Source organism: Haplochromis burtoni, unplaced genomic scaffold (genome assembly GCF_018398535.1).
Source record: "Haplochromis burtoni strain Fernald_Lab_line unplaced genomic scaffold, NCSU_Asbu1 Contig_216, whole genome shotgun sequence".
Lineage (NCBI taxonomy): Eukaryota > Metazoa > Chordata > Actinopteri > Cichliformes > Cichlidae > Haplochromis > Haplochromis burtoni.
In genome coordinates, this window is record NW_024582577.1 from 806,093 (window position 1) to 826,082 (window position 19,990).

Sequence of the window (19,990 nt, forward strand, 5' to 3'; positions counted from 1 at the left end):
TACAGAAAGTTTAGTTACTAATAAAAGTGAGCTATCAGAACTTTTTTCTTAATGTTACACATTTACATGCACAAAATTAAACAGGTGGACCTTCACTTGTCCGACCCATTTTACATCAAAGCGGGCTGCATGTGCCCCTCTGATTATGTTTCCGTACCCAAGTTGTGCTCAAGGTCAAGGCCACTTTTCTATTTTCACAGCATGAGCTTCATGCATGCTGCTCACATACCATCTTTAACATGAGATTCTCCAGACTGATAAATTTTACATGCACAGCATAGCAGAGAAAGAAGTTGCTTTGCCACATGTGCTGTATGCCACACGCTTCCTTTTAGATGGCAATGATCATGACGTACAGGAGTGGCCCTGTTGGTTGACTCCCACATTAGGAGGAAGTAGTTGGTGACTTCCTATCACCAATGAGCTGATATCAGCAAGCAGGTCAGCCCTATGCATGATGATGCTGTGTTCATGTATTTTCATGCTCTTTGTTTTTGTTTGTGTTTTTTACAGGTATTATGTTGTCAAAATACTCCTGAACTCAAAGATTTTCATTAATAACTTAAAAAGAGACATCTGAATCCAAACAGTAAATAATAAAGTAAGTAATACAGTTACACAATTATTAATTACTTTGGTCACTTTTTACTTAAAATGTAACATAAAAACAAAAAACAAAACGTAACATACCCAACACCTGGGACAGTAGTGCGTCCTAGTACGCACTATGTGGTCACATCTTTTTGAAACTAAGCACTTATCAACACAAGCTGGAATCATCCAGAAAATGGTGTTACTCTGTAAAAACCTATCAGTTGCCCCACTTTGACACAGAGTTTCAGCCAGAAAGAAGCATGCGGTCACATGATGTTACTGTGAGGCTCAACATGGAAGCAGCGTCAGCGCTAATATGACACCATCATCCGCATAAGAAAATCTACTGGCTGGCTCCGAACATATCTACTCCCAGTATAGCGCCAGTGTTCGTCTTTCCACATGAAATGGGGTTAAATACTCGGATTCTTTGAATTCTGTCATCTGGCTCAAGCTCCATGTCCCAAATGGCCCCAGACAAATTGTGCTACCCTTCAATTGGATCCCATTAAGCAGAACATAAGACGATGATTGGATGAGGCTTTGGGATGACATGTTCTCCTCGATTAGCTAATTCCATTCTCACTAACCATCCAAATCCGGTTAGTGTGGGCAGGGTTAAAGCTGCTCCTGCACTGAACATTATTCACTCAGCGAGCGATCTATTGCCCTTTTTAACCTCAAGCGCCAAGACTAATTAGACAACTTAAAGCCGCTTCTTCAGAATGGAGCCACAAAGACTACTTTAGCTATTAAAAACCTTTCACTGATTAAAACAGATTTGAAGATTTCTTTAGAATAAGAATCCTTTTCTGTATATTTTTATTTGTATTTACACAAAATTCCCTTCACAGCTCTGCCCAGTGTGAGTCTGGGCACCAATCAGGTGGTTGATTAAACAAACCTGTGTTAGTTTGCAGAGCCTGTGAAATGATGGTTTGAAATCTAAATCGCCAAATGAGCTTCCCCCATAGTTATTTATTTAACACAAACTAAACCAAAATGAGAAAAGAAAGTCCTGCTTCCACAGGAATCGTGAGGGTAAGTAGCAGCTGGGTGCTGCCTATTGAATGCACTTGGTTAACCGATCCTCAGCAGGTCTGGGCACCTCTATCAAAGCAGATGTTTCGTCTGTTTCTGGTCTGGAGCTTTCAGGTGTGTGTTAACACAATACTGGAGTTTTCCCAGGAGTGGATGCCCCAGCAAATCCATGTGTCCGACTGATAAAGGCTTGCTCCAACAAGAAAATGTCTGGAAAAAGAAAAGAATCAAGGTGCTGCAATGGCTGAGTCGAAGTCCAGACCTCAGCCTGGTTGAAATGCTGTGGTGGGACCTTAAAGAGACCTGTGCATAAACCAGTACACATAAATATCAGTGAACTGAAGCATTGCTGTAAAGAAGAGTGGGCCAAAGTTCCTGGGCCAACCATGTGAGAGACTGTTAAAGTAATACAGAAAATGATTACTTCAAGCTATTGCTGCTGAATCCTGAGTGTACTTTTGACACTGCTTCTGCATTTAGGTTTCATTTTTAGTTTCATCTGTTTGTTCAATCTGTCTGGTACATAAAACCGTATTCACTTTTTTCATTACTGTATAGCCATTTCTGTCATCTAGTGCATTATTATTATAATTAGCTTGATTAAAATCTACAATATGAGAAGCTAACTTTACATGAAACATGCAAACTCATGAGCTCCTAAAAATAACAACTTGCAAAAAAAGCCACAAGGCTGAAAAGTGTGACACTGAAGTTGCATGATTTTGGTTCAACAGCCCAGATGAGTATACTAGGAAAGTGAAATGCAGGCTGAAGGTACTCAGTATGTTATTTATTGTTTTTAGGAAGTAAAATGTGGCATTCTTTGTCCTCCACAGCTGTACAGGAACACTGGAAGTTGTTAAAGGGATCTCCGTCACGGCGACGTTTTGCAAGCAGTTCCCTGTCAAACAAACAAACGTCACAGTATTATTAAATTATCATTTGAACCTTAAATTCATTTAAGCATTTCACTTCATTGATGCAAGTATTTCACATGTACCTGTTCACACTGAGTTGAATTAATTTTGTGCCTGCATGCCTTGTTCATTTTAATAACTGGTGCTTATGTTTGTGATAAGCAGTTGTACATTTACAGGATATAAGGGATTAATTAAACTCCACTGGGGGAAAATAAGCTGCATAAATAACTTTAAATCATTTTTGTTTTGTCACATTTTCATATTTTCAGTCCATAAGACTGGCATACTGGTATGAAACTGCCTTCTATATGGTGTTAAAGGAAACCCCCCAGAAACCTGATAAATGCATATTTTAGGACAGTGATGAACAAACAGTGAGCCGCTGCCCTCTCGTGGGCAGCGAGGGTACTGCCGGTTGGAGATATGAGCTCGTTTATAACAAATACTTGTACTAAGTGAAATTCTCATGACATTTAAACATTTTAAATGAATATAAATACGTGATTTTAAAAGTTGCACCTTTTAAATTTTTAATCCTGTAGGATACTTTTGGTTTGATTCTTCTATAAAATCCTTTGAGACTGGTTTCAAAATGGAACAGATTTCCTCATTTAAAATCACCGTTTGGATCCTAAAGGTCATCTTTATAATGAAGTTTAACATTTTAAAGAGAAACTCAACTGATCAAGCAAAATCCTACATTTAAAAATGATGTTCTTCCTTTTCAGACCTTTTCGTTGTGTCTTTAGCTTCACTCAAAAAAGACATGAGTACTTAGGTCAGGTATTGAGGTTTGGAGGATTAGTTCAGTTATTAGACAAAGGATGTTGAAGATGGATCTGCCAGGCAGGGAGGGGGAAGAGGAGGACCACAGAGGAAATTCATGGATGCAGTGAAGGAGGAGGGTTGGCATTACAGAGCAGGCTGTTAGGAATAAGGTGAGAGAAGTTCCACTGAGGCGACTCCTAAAATGGTCACATGAAAGAAGAAGAAAAGAAATGCTCACATATATGCTTGTTTGATGATCAGAGATTTGACTGAAGGTTTGTGTGGGCAGCACAAGAATCAGTGTTTAGATACCATTACATTTTGTTCCCACCAGAGGGCGCCAATAACCATATTATTCAACATGCTTTTTCTAATGGTCAGATTTTAGGAGCTCTCATAAAAAGCCATTTGAAATACTATTACAAATGGCTTTGTAATACTATTGAGTACTATTATTGCTAAAATACATATTTAAATTATCATGTGCTTTATCGTCTATCTGAACAGTTATTGGCCCGCAGTGTCCTCATGATGTTCCTGTTTCTGCAGAACTATCAGACAAACACGAAGCAAGTGCAGAGAGAAGAAAAACTCAGAGGTGGAGGCCAAAACAGGAACTTCCAAGTTCTCGCTGAACCATTTGTGGTTAACCACTTTAACCGTTTTGGTGCCACTGTTTATATACCTGAGAGTCCTTTCTGTTTAAATTTTCAGTTTCTCTTTCTCAGAAACCTGTTATTGTTCATTACTTACATGCCTTACTCCAGAGATTAATTATATTTTAAGGATTTCAGTGTGACTGATCACCATTGTGTTAAAATTAAAAATGTATTTTTCTCCCCTGGATAGTTCAGATTAAAACATTCTGTAAATGTTATTTATTAAGGCCTTTCTGCGCCTTATATTTCACCTCGCCTCCCATGCAAACAGGAGCTCAGGTCTCAGGAGGTTAACACATCATTTTCTCAGAGAGCCTTTCTGGGTTTTAGTGATCAGCTTCATGCCTAAATTGCCTTTATGGTAACGCTCATTCATCACTTTGATTTTCTGATTTGCACCTGTTTTTTCTTGTGTAAAGTGCTTTAGACATAAAATAAATATAAAGTGTCAGCATGTATATGTATATATGTTGCTTAATATTTTAGTTATTATTAGTTTTAAATTCCTAGACTAATTCTATTTTATTCTTACCTACCCCATGATTCAGAAGCTTATAGAACCACTGTTAACAATAACCTTAAGATGACCCAATTTGGGCCAAGCTTTAGCTATTGGACTACAAAGGCGCGTTAGGGACACATTATGAAAAAAAAATGCCATTGCTCTTTTTGCAAATAAAGTCGAAATAATATTTAGAGAATTATGAAGCCCTCTACGAAATGCCGTGCATAGATACGTTTGTGAAAGTGTGCTTCAGAATCAGTTTCAATAACAAAGAAATTATTTTATCTTTTAACACATAAACACAGTGTAGTAATAAATATAATGGCTCGGAAGAGATGGCGCAAAAAGCTGCATCTGGTCAGAAGGAAAAACCCAAACAAACCTGGAAAAGTTGGCAGATTTGCGCAACATGAGACGGCTGGCAGCGGATAGACGCAAAGCCTCGTGCAGTAGAGAAGATTTATATCACAAGACAGCTTCTTAACAAGTATTTAAACTTTAATCTGAAATTTTATTTTTTTTCCCTTCTGTGCCCCTAGTTCTGTCACAGCCCTGCTACCCAGGCTCTGTGACCGGCCAACAACCCCATATCAACACCACTGTGCTTAAGTTAGTGTGAGGCTGATATTCTGCCCTGTCTGTTACAGCTGAGCACCTCCACTTTATTCTAATTTATTCAGATGCGACTTTGCAAACCTGGGCTGTGCTGCCATGTTGTTATTAGAGAAAAGGGACTTTCTGCTGGCAACGCTCCTAACAGTGCTGTCATGAGCTGAGACCTTTACACTCTGAGAGGTAGTGCCTGTGTTGTGCAGTGCAGTTTCTCAGAGCGTTGCTCGGCTGAATTTGTGAATACTGTCTTGAACATTTTCCCCTTTTTTCACTGTTCGGGAAAGATTTTAAGGCCATTTCCAGATTGATGGTTAGTTCATTAAGAGCACCGTTGATGTCCTTCTTCCTCAGTATCATTTTAACACACATCACTACTTCAAACCAGCAAACTGTCCAACACTCTTCTGTTTTGCTGACAATCACTAAATAAGTACATTTGACTGACTGCTTCTTGTCCTCTTAATTCCTTTGGATACAGTCAGTAAGTAATTAATTTTTTTTACACACTAGTTTTGTCAAATAATGAGGCAGCATGCCACATGTATCGTTGTTGTTCATCTGAGGCTGTATTTATATACACAAAAGACTATGACAGCTGCAAGCAGCTACAAAGATAAAGACGAAGACAGTAAGGTAGACACTTTATTCCTAAAACAGAAGCTGCACCATCAGTAGCGGCACACAATTACTATGTACACATATACACACACAGTTACCTAAATCTGTTATATAAAATATATAATCTGACAATGTACCTTTTAATTCCTCTTCAGAGCTCACTGAGTTACTGTGCAAGAGACTCTGGAGCCAGAGTAGACAGAGAGGTAAGTCTCATCCACTCATTGGGTGGGACACAAATGCCCAGGCCAGCTTTTACTTCATTATTACAGCATGGCAATAGAAAGGTCTGTACCCCTTTGAAAAAATAATATTCTAAAAGCAATCTACAGCAAATTCACTTGAACAGGATTTTCGTTTTGTATTTGAGAAAAATTACACTTTTGATACCAATTCCTGTACAGTGAGATGTACACACCCTCTAGGATTTGTAATATATAAAAGATATTAAGCATTAAAAATTCCACATTTAAAAACTTACAATAAATAATATATGCAGGCATTTCATTATGATAAAATCTCATAGATTGCAATCTACAGTCATTAAAAAGACATTTTTCTCCTTTATGAAATGTCCCTTGATCATCCAAAGTGATAAAATGGATTCTTGGCATCTGATTGATTCATTGGAAACTTCCAGTTAGAGTTCTGAGAGATACACCAGGACGAGGAGGAAGAGGAGGGTGCTTCGTCCACATTTACCCTGATGGAGTGCGAGGTCCTTTCGAGTGTCGGGGTGTCTTTGTAGCAGGAAATCCACAACATGTCTGAGCGATCCCTCCAATCAATTCTCAGCAGTTTGATCCCATTAGAGTTCAGAGCATGTTCATGATAAAGTTGTACATCTGGGTGAGCACCACAAAGTGAACAGGCAGACAGGAGCGCCGGTCCTGGGTGGCAGGGTCGCACGTCAGCCAGGAGAGGGCGTTATATTGCTCTAGAACAAATCTGGCATGAAGGAGGAGGACATGGAAATGTTAATAAAGCTGGGAGTGAAACAAATGTCTTTCTAATTATTAAAAAATTGAGTTTGGTTACAGTTCAGACCTGAGCACATCAGAGGTGTGGTTAGAGTCCAGGGGGTGGGAGTGTTTACTGTGCAGAAGCTCATCTGATTGGACAGAAGACACGTGCAGGTGAAGAGAGGCCTGGAAAAGAAAGAGACAAATGAAATCAGAGTCTTCAGATTCAATCACTGAATTTCAAGTTCAACACATCTGCATGTAGAGCTGTAAAATCTCATTATTTCATCAACTGATGTAAAAGAGTCAGTATTCTTAAACCAGCAAACAAGCAGCACTGTCGATAGGTCAGAGCAACGACGACAAAGAGGCATTTTGTTGAAGAACGGCATTATTGCGATTACTCAAGACTTCATGAACATATAATTTTAGTAGTACAGGTATGAGTCACCTTGAGAAAGAGTGGGCACTGGTTCTTGGCTTGGGGGCAGGCTGACCAGAACCAGTCGGGCAGCGGTCCGGCCTTCGCTGTGGAGACAAAGTAACCCAAAGCCATCGGCTGCTGCAAGATGTTGAGCGCTTCTTCGTGAGACTCCATCCGATCTGTACTCTGACCCTGCGAAACGAAGGTGATAAAGTCATCGATCAGAGCATCGCTGCAGCCAAAACAGGCATCATATTTTCATAACCAAGGGGCACCTAATTTTCTTTTGCTCATTAGCATGCTTTTTTTTTTTTTTAAACTTTTTTTAATGTAACTATTAAGTTGAGGACGAAAAACAGAAGAAGTTGTTTAATTACTGCCGAGTGGTTCGTACATCACAGCCTGTTAATAATCTTAAAGTCTGTATCTGACATTTTATATTGATGAGTGACTTCATGAAAAAGGTGGCAGACCTTGCTTCCATCTCCCCCTTGGGGGCCCGGGGAGTGAACAGGGGAGGTTGTGGGGGAGTTGGGCAGGATGTTGATGAAGTCTGGATCCATGTCTTGTTCAAACAACTCAAAGATGTTCATTCCCTCTGATCCATCTGCAGAGAGGGAAAAATGTGTCATTCTGGCTTTCCAGCTTTGAGCAGAAATATATTGCAGCAGCTCTGTGAGCTGTGAAAACATACCGGGATTTATTTGGTTAAAGGTGTCCATGTCGATGGGCTCTGAAGTGTTAGTGTTGACCTGCACCATGGCTGACGTGGGGAATACCAGTATGTGTGTGCAGGATGTATCCTGAGGGGTGCTCAGCTGCGATGTTTGCATGTTAAGGGTGGTGCTTCGACCAAACACGGAGCCTGTCGACACTGAGTCTGCAGAGACGAGACGAAGGAGAGCGCTGTCAGATTTACAGGCTTTTTGTAAATGAAGTGAAACTAGCCAAACTTTAAATATTATTTCTTTTACCTGGCATAATCACAAAGGAACCTTGAGGCTCCATGGCAACTAAGCAGGCGCTAAGGATGCTGGGAGTGTCAGCAGCAGATATGCCGCACATCCTGCACGTCTCCTTCAGTCGCCTGCTGAGGGACTGCAAATTCCTCCTGCTCAGCAGAATACTCCAGTCTGAAACAGACAAGACACAAGCACATAAGTGTGTGCGTGTGTGCGCGTGCGTATATGTAAACTGCCCGCTCTGCAGACACTGTTGAAGTGTGTACCTCTCAGCTCGCCGTGCCCCATCCTTCCAAGCCGCCCGATAACGACCCTCCATGGCAGTGACGTGAGCTGCACCAGGCTGAGGCACCACTCCCACAGCTTCTGCAGACCCAGCCGTCGGGCTGAGCCCTTTTTCCTGCGAGCCCTGCAGCAACAATAATACAGTCATGCATTTATGAGGTAGTTTTGCTTTTTAATTAGTTTTGATTCTCTAGCTTTCGGTTTAATTTAGCGTAATTTACTTTCCACAGTGGGTTTAGCCTTTATTGTTTAAAAATGTTTCATTTCAGTCTTAAAACAAAGACATTTATCATATTTAGTCTTTGCTAACTAAGATTGTTTTACACTTAACTACAAAGACTTAGGTATCAATAACCAAACTGATTCTGTGGTACTGAGGTAAATCTTTCGTGAACAGGCACCTGTTCGGCACATCGATGCTGATGATGCAGGTCTCCAGCAGTTCTCCGTGTTGATCGGTGCAGGAGGCCAGCAACCATCGCTGGTCATGTGACAGACAGTAGCCGACAAACAGGACGTTGTACTTCTGCGATGCCTCACCAAACGTCTCCCCGAGCTCAGTCTGCTTGTCCTTCACTGGAGCCAAAATGAAGGGTGGCGTGTAGAGACGCAGACACTCAGGCCTCTGCACAGCCCACAAACACAAAAAAATATATATTCAAGTTGAGAGTGACAGAAGTTACAACAGCATAATTGTCTGTAGACATACAGCTTCAACAAAACTCAGGAGTTCAGCATCAGGGTAGTTACCTCTGGGTTCTTGAGTGCCATGTCAATGGCAAGACCAGGACCAAAGCCCGTCAGAGCCTTGAAATTGGTGGAGTTGGGAAGAGGCCGACGACACTGAGTGAACACAGAGAAAGCCAGCGACTTGAGGTGCTGACTGTAGACGTGGCGCCCTGCGCTGTGCACCGGCTGGAGCAGATACTGGCAGGGAACAATCTGACACAAAAGGAGGAAAAAAGGCAATTTAGGACAGCCTGTAGTGCTGGATGTTTATGGATTTGTTAGACTTAAGCTTCACTACACATTTGTTTTTACTGAAAGTTCCTCTGTGTTACTGACTGGGTTGTGTTGTAGATGATAATTCATGGACATGGAAATCTCAAAATAGGTCTTTCTGACAATTACCCACTTTAAGTAATAGTTTGTGGTGAAAGAAACATTAGTGAACCCTGAACTTCAAAAACTACACTGCTGTAAGTAAGTTCAATCCCAACATAAAATTTCTGCTTCATCCAAAGATCAGAATAGGTTTTAAAAGTATTAAATCTCAGGAACGCCGTAACATTCTCTAGCTCCCAGTGAAAGGCATCCACACCTTCAAATCTGTACAGGATATATTTGAGTAATCAAATGTTTCTCCCCCCAAATATTAAAACTTTGTGAAAAGATTTTGTGCACATCAGTACTTGTAAACATCTGCATCACATTACCAGTACTGTTACTATACTGGCAAGTGTGAGTGATTATGGTAATTATGATTATGATAAGAAGTACGGGTGTCTTTAATCTTATATTGTTCATAGAAGACGGAGGTCAAACCAAACCGTTTGTTTACTAAACTAAGAATATTGCCACATCTTAGCTCGAAGGAAGAGTTAATGACAGCACATCTGAGAGATTAGCATGTCTGCAGCGATAGGACTGAATGGATATTAGCCCACACCGTTATGCTGCTGCTGTACTGAACCCATTAGCACATTCACGCCTCTTGTGTTTCAGAACTCCCTCTGGCATACTGATGCAATCTTGTGCCACTATATCACAGGTGTGGCAGTTACCACCTCCATTAGTGCCTGCTAATGATTCCCCTGCTCCTTCTCACCTCCCTTTGTGGCAGCTGGTAACCCTCTCTATTATAACCAAAGTAGAAAACTGAGCAGATGTTATTAAACTGTAGATTATATTTAGAAAATGAACTTATTTTGTGAAATATCTTTGACTTTTGGAGTCTGTTCTTTTATACACTACGCAGAATATTTAGCCGCATCTTTAATCTGCAGTTATGAAATTTTAAAACTATTAGGAGTGTTGTTCTACCTGCACAGAGACAGAGTTTCTGATGCAAGCAGGCAAGATGTGGAGCATTTCCATGTAGCAGCGCAGTAGGCCCATCGTGTAGGTACTCGAATGGACTTCTCTGTCTGCGTCTTCGTAGCTGAAGGGGTCGACGATGTACACCACTATAGCAGGCGGGTAAGACACAGCATGGGACTCTCCGTCTGTTGGCTTACCCACTTTGTCTCTCTCCATTGTGCTGTTAAAAATTAGGCAGATAATTACTGAAACAGGCCAAGAAATTATCTTCATCAGATCTGTCAATAATGTTCATATTACTGTCCACAGTGTGCAACTGAAGCTTTTTGCGTGCGTCCTGTGCAGCCGTAACCTTTTTCTAGACATTACTAGAAAGACATGCACATGAAAAAACAAAAACACTCAGAGCAGTCAGATTAGATATTAGCCACTATTTAACCTGCCAGCCCAACTACAAAGTCCACACTTTTCTGGGCTCTGTTGATCCACACTTTGTAGTTGTTCAGTGTATTTATCTCCAGCAAATGGATGTTTGTATACTGCCGCGTGCACACTTTATTTAGGTAGCTCCCTGACATAAACTCCAGTATTTCCAGTATAATTGTGCCTGCTGTGTGCTACATGTGAAAGAAACTGTCCAAATATCATGTATGAAAATGGCTCAAGCCAAATCTTGGCAGGCGCAGCTCCCATCGGAAGAAACGTAAAAATAAAATTACTGAGATGAAAGTAGAGACACGCAGCGCTCATGAGATGTGTTTTGCCATAACAAAACTTCAGATCTCACTAATATTATACTGCCTTCAAAACACGTGACACACAATACTTTTTTAGCCAGAGGATGAACTTTCCCTGCTGATTATGCAGTGTTACTAGAGCTGGGCGATATGAGATTTTTTCATATCACGATATGTTTTTTTCATTTCAGGCGATAACGATATCTATCACGATATAAGCCAAATAACTATATTTGTAAGATTTAAATGTGCCGTTGCTCACAAGTAAAATGTGAAATAATCAGCAGCTTGTTTTTATTTAAATATTTATTTCCCATAATAAGTTCAACAGGGTAGATGTACTTAAGGAACATGAGACTTTTTCAGATAAATAAAGGCAAATATTGCAAACTACACAAAAGGCAGCCGCTAAAGCGTTTAAGTTTCAAAATAGAACAAACGAAACAGACTAAATTGTCAATTCCACTTAGAAACAAAATATTAATTCTAAAAATAAATCTTAGTTTGTTTTACAGAAGAACAGACAAAATTGACTAACTTTTGTCAATATCAAATAAACTGAGAACTAAAAGGAAATTCTCAATCTCTCCTTGTTGTATAGCTGAGCTTTTCAAACAGTTTTAACAGTTACTTTAGTCTGACAAAAGCCGAATGACGAATTAGCGCTTCCAGTCAGAGACTGAGGCTACGTCCACACGTACACGGGTATTTTTGAAAACGGAGATTTTCCGTTTTCGTTTTAAAAAATAATCCCGTCCACACATAAAGGCAGAAATGAAGGAAAACGCTGCTATGAACATGCCAAAGCAGCAGGTGGCGCTAGATTCCTAACCGTGCAGAAATGTTGGCCAATCAGAAGTCTAGAAGCCTCGGTGGGAAAAAGTAAACAAAGCTGGGGCATAGAAGCAGAACCGAGTCGTATGTGTGGAGGGACAGTAACTGTGTGTATATGTAAGCATTTAAACACTGCAGAGAGTAGAATTAACAGTAACAGTATTGTAGAAATTCATTTCACCGAAACAATAACGTGGCGCACAGTGTGACGCATGCACCAGTTTATTGTATTTCCAGACTTGCTTTCGGCACAATTTACAGTGCACGCTACTCTGTTTTTTGTCAGACTTGAAATAGCCGAAATACCTTCACACTACGGAACTTCTATGGCTCTTCCGTTCGACAATCTCTCCGGCGTTGGAACCATCATCTGTTTTCTCTTCGGTCACGCTCGGTTGATTTTTCTAGTCGGCACACTCATTTCCTCCATTACCCGCTGGCTGCTTCCCAAACAAACACACGTGCGGCTTGGCACTTGTGCTGTACGTAACAAGTCACGCGACGTGACGCTGCGGCTGTGATTGGTTCGGCTCTGCGCTACTTAATTTGGATTGGCTGACCTTTTTTTTTTTTTTTTGAGGACAAGAGCGGCGAGGTCTATCGCGATAGCTTAATTTCTCTATCGAGTAAAAGTTATATCGCGATACATATCGTTATCGTTCTATCGCCCAGCTCTAAGTGTTACCAATGTGGTCATTCATCAACCTTAAATATAATCTACTACCGATAAGACTATTTGGTCAATGAATGCCTAAAAACTGCATATATCAAACAGACCATGTGTAAGTGTTGGTGACCTTTGAAATAAGGTGTCTCACAGAACTGTCGAGGAACTGAGCACGTCAGTGTGTTTTTATCAGATTGTCTTTGTAAAGCAGTTGTAGAAACAATCTCCATCTCAGCTTAAAATAACTCAGCACTGGTTATCTATCCCATGAATGCATACCAGTTATGAAAAGGCTTGTGAGCTAAGTACCAAACTACAACGCTCTACTACTTGAGATATTCTGTCAAATAGAAAGAATTGAAATGAGCAAACTGGCATTTGCTAGGAAAGATTCAAAATATAATCTGGCTCATGAACCATCACAGATCCCAAGTGACCGTGCATAAAAAAAAAACAAAAAAACAAATATGACTCTGTAACAATTTTTGGGAAATATGGAGAGATAAGACAACAGGCGCCTAGTTACGGCATAAGGTCACTGGTCCTTTGGCCAGGTGATGTAACAGCAGATCTAACTACCTCTCTGGGCTCTCAGTGGGTCCTTGAGACTGGTAAGCAGACGATCCATTTTCAGCCATTCCCCCTGTGCCCTGCGAGTTTGGCTGGGGTCCATTCTGAGACGCTCCACCCTGCAAGCCTGCTGTTCCAAATGGCGAGAAGGAACTTGGCTTGGCTGAGGTCATTCCCCCAATAGTCTGTGAGCCTGAGGATGAAGAGGGAGGGGTGCTGTTGACCTGGGCAGGCTGGGCAGAGCTGGTGTTGGAGCCGGTAGTGTTGGTGCTCTGGAGTCCTGATGAAGTGCTGGAAGAGCTAGAGGTCTGGAAGGAGGGGGTGGCGGCTGTGGTGGGGTTCCGCTGGGTCAACAGAGAGCTATCCAAAGACTGCTCTGACAGGTATGGAGCTGAAAGGGATCCCAAAATAAAAATGATAAATCATCATTTTTACAAACCATGCGATTTTACTTACTTTAGGTTTTCAGCACTACAAGCAATCACATTACCTAGATCATAGCAGCACACTTGAGCAAAGAGTTTGAGCTTATTAAAGGCTTCATTGTTTCCTTCTCTGGCAGCCATCTTAACAAACCAGTCACTAAGAGGCTGCTCTGTCATGCTCCTGCCTTCTTTGGTGCCAACCTTCAATATGCCCTCTGGGTGACTCTTGCAGATGGGCCTGTGTTGCCCCAGCTGGCATGCCTGTCGAAGAAAAAAAGAAAAGAAAACAAGAGTGCAACAGTGTGAATCACTTTTGCAGAGCTACAAAACTGTTTCTGTAGACATGTCAGCACAGGAAGGGTGAGTTTAATAAACTGCCAGGTGCATACCTCATACATTGCACTTAGATCTTTGAAAAAGGTCTTGGCCCCGTGGAGCAGAGACTCATTATCAGGGCAAATGACAACATATCCCACATCCCTCTGAGAACCAAAAGGATCCAGGAGAAGCTTCTCCCAGTAGGGCAACCCAAAAGGAGACAGTACCACAAAATCATATTCGTAACCAACCAGAAAGGTTGGGATGGGCAGAGGCTCAGGAGACTCATCAGTACCTGTGAAGATAAGGAGACAAGTTAGTGTCTTTGAAGACAACAAAGCCATAAACTTCCACAATATTCTACTTATCTCTATAAAACAAACAAACAAAAAACGCTTTCGACACACCATATGATCCCCTCCCAGCCATTTTATGGAACTGCTGCCAGGTAAGTGGCCCCTGAACACCCCAAGAGCGCACACTCCTTTTCTTCTGAATGGTGTCCTGCAGCACAGGCTGGAGGGACAACAACACCCGGAGGACATCCACAGAGTATAGCTTGCTCATGTCTGCTGCTACAAGTGGAGAACCAATAGGAAACAAGTATTACATTTCTGCTAGAAACACATAAGGAAGAACTCTACATTTAAAGCAGCAGTAATGTGAGAATACATACATTTGCGTTTGGGCCACTGATGAAGACAGGTGCTTTTCACTAGTGTTTCATCGACTTTGCCTCCTGACATATTGTCCATGAACTGCCTGCCATGCTCCAGTGCCATGTAGCAGTCGTTATAACAGTCTCTCTCTTCCACCCTTAGGAACGAACTGGGGGCTGAAGTTGGTTTGGGGTACTCCACACCAGCCATCGAGGCAAATGGATTGGTGCACTGGTCCTGCAGCAACAGGATTAACTCATCTGGAGGCTTCTCCTTCAGGCTGCTGGCTTTGTGTGATGTAGAAGCTCGCAGCTCTTCGAAACACCGCTCTGTATCTCGAGCAGCATCAGAGCCCCGTCCAACTACGTCCAGTTCATCCTCTAGAAAGAGCCCAGCTGACTGGCCAAAGCGCCGATTGGTGACAGCGCTAAAACCACAAGTGCATATATACTGGGCCTCGCCGTTGTCCTTGAGGTATACGCCTACATCTGCCCCACGGATGTTCATATTACAGACACACACACAGCAACTGTCAAAGTTGCAATCCTTGAAGAGGTTCATGACTGACTCTGAAAGTATGAGCGTGACGTATAGGCTGTGAGCCTCGGGAATTGAGGGCACGGTGGCTGGCTCAACAGAACTAAGGGGTCGGCAGGTGGAGGGCGTGGAGGCAGGAGAGTAAAGGTCAGAACTGTCATACTTGAGGGAGCCCTGGACGCTGGATGGGCCACGTGGAGTCCGTGGAGTGCGGGGCGTGCGAGGTGTGGGCACAGAGAAGCGTGGTGTGGCTGGGGATGGTAGAATACCTGCACCACTGTTGCTGGGAGGAGCGCTGCTGGACATGAAGGGCGGGTGGGTCTGCGGGGTGTAGGTCTGGCTATAGTCAGGCTCCACACTGGGGACATTACTGTTATATAAAGATGAACAGCGATTAGGGTTTCATGTTGTGATGTTTGGTTATATAGCAGCTGAAGAGTACCGTTTACATGCATTTACGTTCTTTCTTGTTCTACATACATTGCAATGTTCATTATGTGCAGCCACCGACATGATAGCTGCACATAATAAACTTGTTTCAGACATAGAATGACCTGATGGCTGGTTTAGGCTCTTTGGAAGATAAATAATGATCACTTTGAACTGTGAAACCTGCAGAACTGTGAATGAATAAAAATATAGAGCTGGAAATAAGTGTAATACGTCACTTTTCAGTACAAATTTGAAGTTGTACTGTAAAAGACTAAAACTCAAATTGTGAGAAAAACCCTTCTTGATCAACAGATCACACATCCAAGATGGGAAAAAGTTAATTCAGTATATGCATTTACCTGTCTTTAGTGAGGAGACTAGTGTTGGACACTGGGGGTATCAGGTCCATTTTGCCCATGGTCCAGCTCGCCGTGTACACACAGTCTTCTGGTAGTTTGACAGGCAACAGACACTGGCTTGGTAGTGTCTTCAGGGGGGCATACATTGAGCAGCCAATGAATGACTGACACATCTCTGGCTTGTACACAAAGGAGAAGTCCTGAAAACAAAAACGCAGGTCATTTAACAATAAAGAAAATGATCAGTTTCCTCTCTACTTGGTAATTGCGTGATGTGTTGTACCTTTATTTCAGATGGCTTAGGGCTGCAGAAACCCTCCTCCACCTCCATCTTGAAGTGGTTATTAAGCTGGCTGCCGTCCAACAAGGTGAGCCCCGCCCCTGCTTCTAAGCTGTCCTTGCTGCCGGAGTTCATGGGAGAATAACCCTGCTGCTCCAGGGAGGGTGGGGTGGGAAACATTGTGTGCAAGTCTACTGAGCCTAAGGAAAAGACATTATTACTTCTCTTGAAACAACAACTTACGTAGTTATGATCCATGATGAACAATGAGTAATTGATGATTAATTTTCCTACTTATGCAAGACAGGGGATCCAGTGCAGTTGGCTTAGTATCTTTAGAGCCAAACTTGTCATCTGTACCAACACCAGCTCTTTTGGATCCAGGCTGTGCAATGGGGAAAACAAGTCAACATATTCAGTACATCTTGGAGTTTTAACAGGCTTCATGAGGAGACATCACCATCAGCTCCTGAATATGCCACAACATGCACTCACTGTTAGCTCATCTTCATCTGAATTGAAGATTTTATCCAGGTCGCTGTAGGACACAGCCAAGTCGTTCTCGTGGATGAGGCTGGTCGAGGCTGAGGGTTTACTGCCTGTAGGACACTGTCCATCTACACCGCAAAACAAATTGAGGGACATTTTTTGAATTAAAGCAAATAAATAAACATACATAGAAATCTCCAAGCAAGAATGAATAAACTTCTCACCATCTGCAGAAGTTCCAGTTCCTTCATCCACCTTGGTTAAACAAAAAGATGACAGTAATTATCGTCATGACCATTTGTTTGTCATTAAAATTTCCACTATTTGTACTTGTATACAAAGCTCTGATTATCAAACATGTTCACTATTTTGCACACCATCGAGTGCTGATTTTCAGAATTAGCCATAACACAACAGGGTGAGGTTTGAAACATCTAAAATCAGCTGCTGATCCTTGTTACACAACTTTTCTTCTACAAATTCACAAGAGAATTTGATAAGAAAAATGTGACTCAATTATCAAGATGACTGCACAGTCTTTTCGTGATTCACTAGGGTATACGTCCTGGCACTAGAAACCAAATCGTATTTTACATCAGTAAATATCTGAGCAAGCAAATATGACTGTGAAGCTGACAAGTATGTAAAAGCAAATTTAATTAACAGGACCTGTGATAGAGACACATTTTGGTTACTAATTAAGTACTAATGGTCAATACCCAGCAATATCAGTGTGTGCTCTCAAAAGACAACTACTACTATGCAGCACAGAGAAATGAAGGAAATAAGCACTGGAACAGACGTGAAAAGGTTTAAATGATTCACCTCCTTTAATATAAAAACACAGAAATGTTCAAAATAACTAGTTCCAACAAGTACTTTACCAGGGACTGAAAGTAAATTTCATCAAATGTCATAATAAACAAGGATTTCAGCCTTTGTCAGGACCCACCTTGTGTTTCTTGTTTCCGTCCTTTTCAGCTCCAGACTTGTCCTTCTTCTCAGTAAAGCTAAACTCCTCATCTCCTTCGACGAAGGCATAAGGGTCTGGCTCCTCACTAGGCTCTTCATCTCCTGAGGTGGAAGCAAGATGGCTGTTTCTCCGCTGTGTATAAGTCTTGATGAGCTCTTGGGACACTTTCAGGGGATGCGAGGATCCTGACATCAATCTGGGAGGGGTGTAGGGGAGAGACATTTTTAAGGCATGCAAATACATTATTTTTAAATTCACAAAAAAAAAAAGGTTTTTTTTTTTTTTTTAAAGCATCCGCCGATCAGACAACAGATACTCACTCTGTGACAGAGACTACACTTTCACTTCCTCCACCACCTGCAGAATCCTCTCTCATTTTATCTAAAGGTAGCTGGGGTGTCAGGAAGTTTGAGGGCTTTTTCTGAGGGAGGAGGAAATACTTCCATGGATTATGGGTGGAGTCATCACTGGGGCTGATGGCAGAACCTACAAAGATGGTGGGTTCAAGGGTTTCATTGTAGGTTGAGGGAAAGGGCAAAGGCATAGGCATGTTCTCCGTCTGAGGCTCCTCAGATGAGCCCTTTGGTGGCATCTGACAAGGTTCCACTGATGGCGGGTAGAATGGTTGGTGAATGGGAGTTGACGAGCTCTTCATGCCACCAGGAGTCATGTCAACTTCTACGTGATCACAGGGATGTGGGCTGAGAGGAGGGGGAGGTGGAGATCCAACAAGGTCTGCAGGAGGGCCGTGGGCGTGCAGTGTAGGGGCTTTAGACTGCACCGTGTCCACATGGTGCAAGCTGGGATACGAGCCTTCTTCCTGCGATCTGAGGCAAAGCCTCTGGGTCTGAGGCTCCAGGGATTGCTCCTCGCTCACAGAGTTGCGGTGGTGAAAAGGTGTCTGTGGCCTCTTCTGCTGCTTCTCCCCCTTCTCCAGCTTCTCGCCCAGCTTGTGCTTGGGGGCTGGCAGGGCAGGCTGTCCTGATGAAGGTGGGTGTCCTGAGGTGCTGCTAGACCGCTGTTTCGAATTCTTATGTCTGTTTGGAATAAAACAAATAATGGCTATAAAATATTTTAAATAAATAACTAAATCGCTGGTGAATTAACTTCACTAAACATACCTTGCACAATTACAATGCAGCCTATGAGCTGGCTCCACAAAATCCCAGAGTCCTGTTTTTTCTGTCTCCTCCTCACAGGTTCCATTTGTCAATGAAGTAAACTTATTCCTAGAAAGAGTGGGAATACAAACACGTTATCCATCTGGATGGAGGCAAAACCAGAACAAATGCAAATTTAAAGAGATGGCCAAAAACATACTTGTTCCCTGTATGGTTTAGGTTGTACTCCTGCCATACAGACTCCACCATCTGGCTGGCCATCCTGCGAGGGATTTTACCACCGTGTAGAGTGTTGTTAGAGCTGTAGCCATCAGATGCAGAAGACAACTTGAGCCACTTCTGGGCAGGCTGATAATCTGTGAGAAGGTAAGAGAAAGATGATAAAAATAAATACAACCGCAGTGGTATGCAGAGTCTCACAAAAATAAAGGCTGATGAACATGTATTTTTAATTGTAATTCTTACCAGTCTGAGCCTCCTCTGGTGACGTTGGAGGAGTCAGAGTGACAGAGGACATGGCAGGATCTCTGTTAGCAGCCTGGCCCTGCTGAGCACCACACAAGCTTCCTGAGGCGTTGGCTGAGCCCTGAGGGACCACAGTAGGGAGGTCCGACAGAGGGAGAAGCACCAGGCAGGAAGGATAAACCATCCTTACTCCCGCTGAAAGTAAAAACATTTGTTCATTTTAAAAACTCAGCATGAAAATTCAAAACAGAACTGAACAACCCAAATACACATTTTTAAATGCAACAATGTTTTGGTATAACTGACTCATTTATTCACCTTCACTCTACAAAAAAAAAGAAGGAAAAAAAAAGGATAGTGTCTCTCAAAAGTACCAGTGACAGAGAGAACTATTTGGACTGTTTTCTTTAACACAAACAAACAAAACCACAAAAAACAGACACATTTTAGGGCTCTGTTATAGCTGTAGACTGATCCATTTATCTCATAAATGCCAACACTCTTTTTCCTCGGGCTTTGCCGTATTTAACATCTCGGGTGCCTCCTGTGTTGCCGTTTTCCCAGGATACACTCGTAATTTACACGAGATTCAAACTTTATTATGAATAATTGTAAGGCTGCACAAATATTCTGATTTTGATCTCAACCATGACTTTGGCTTCCCACAGTTCAATGAACGGGGGATACTGGAAGCATGTGCTTCACCAACAGAACGCAAACCAAAAGCAAATTAG

At 42.0% G+C, this 19,990-nt stretch overlaps 1 protein-coding gene across 2 annotated transcripts in view; it reads right to left on the reverse strand.

The window, feature by feature from the left end:
• Positions 1 to 5,728: 5,728 nt before the first annotated feature.
• Positions 5,729 to 19,990, reverse strand: part of LOC102290644 (mediator of RNA polymerase II transcription subunit 13-like) — a 25,899-nt gene continuing 11,637 nt past the window's right edge. The window contains exons 6-30 of one of the 2 annotated variants that reach the window (XM_005937907.3): positions 19,257 to 19,451; positions 18,991 to 19,147; positions 18,792 to 18,899; positions 17,991 to 18,707; positions 17,650 to 17,866; positions 16,922 to 16,952; positions 16,704 to 16,825; positions 16,503 to 16,593; positions 16,212 to 16,408; positions 15,929 to 16,128; positions 14,618 to 15,507; positions 14,349 to 14,516; positions 14,013 to 14,236; positions 13,689 to 13,884; positions 13,208 to 13,589; positions 10,394 to 10,610; positions 9,101 to 9,292; positions 8,752 to 8,975; positions 8,332 to 8,474; positions 8,078 to 8,236; positions 7,798 to 7,983; positions 7,577 to 7,710; positions 7,131 to 7,295; positions 6,765 to 6,865; positions 5,729 to 6,665 (exon numbers count right to left, since the gene is read on the reverse strand). In XM_005937907.3, the coding sequence (XP_005937969.1) occupies positions 6,533 to 6,665; positions 6,765 to 6,865; positions 7,131 to 7,295; positions 7,577 to 7,710; positions 7,798 to 7,983; positions 8,078 to 8,236; positions 8,332 to 8,474; positions 8,752 to 8,975; positions 9,101 to 9,292; positions 10,394 to 10,610; positions 13,208 to 13,589; positions 13,689 to 13,884; positions 14,013 to 14,236; positions 14,349 to 14,516; positions 14,618 to 15,507; positions 15,929 to 16,128; positions 16,212 to 16,408; positions 16,503 to 16,593; positions 16,704 to 16,825; positions 16,922 to 16,952; positions 17,650 to 17,866; positions 17,991 to 18,707; positions 18,792 to 18,899; positions 18,991 to 19,147; positions 19,257 to 19,451 (5,549 nt within the window). In that variant the 3' untranslated portion in view covers positions 5,729 to 6,532. Of the gene's footprint in view, positions 6,666 to 6,764; positions 6,866 to 7,130; positions 7,296 to 7,576; positions 7,711 to 7,797; positions 7,984 to 8,077; positions 8,237 to 8,331; positions 8,475 to 8,751; positions 8,976 to 9,100; positions 9,293 to 10,393; positions 10,611 to 13,207; positions 13,590 to 13,688; positions 13,885 to 14,012; positions 14,237 to 14,348; positions 14,517 to 14,617; positions 15,508 to 15,928; positions 16,129 to 16,211; positions 16,409 to 16,502; positions 16,594 to 16,703; positions 16,953 to 17,649; positions 17,867 to 17,990; positions 18,708 to 18,791; positions 18,900 to 18,990; positions 19,148 to 19,256; positions 19,452 to 19,990 lie in introns of both variants that reach the window. The other variant, XM_014338599.2, reaches the window with a different exon arrangement.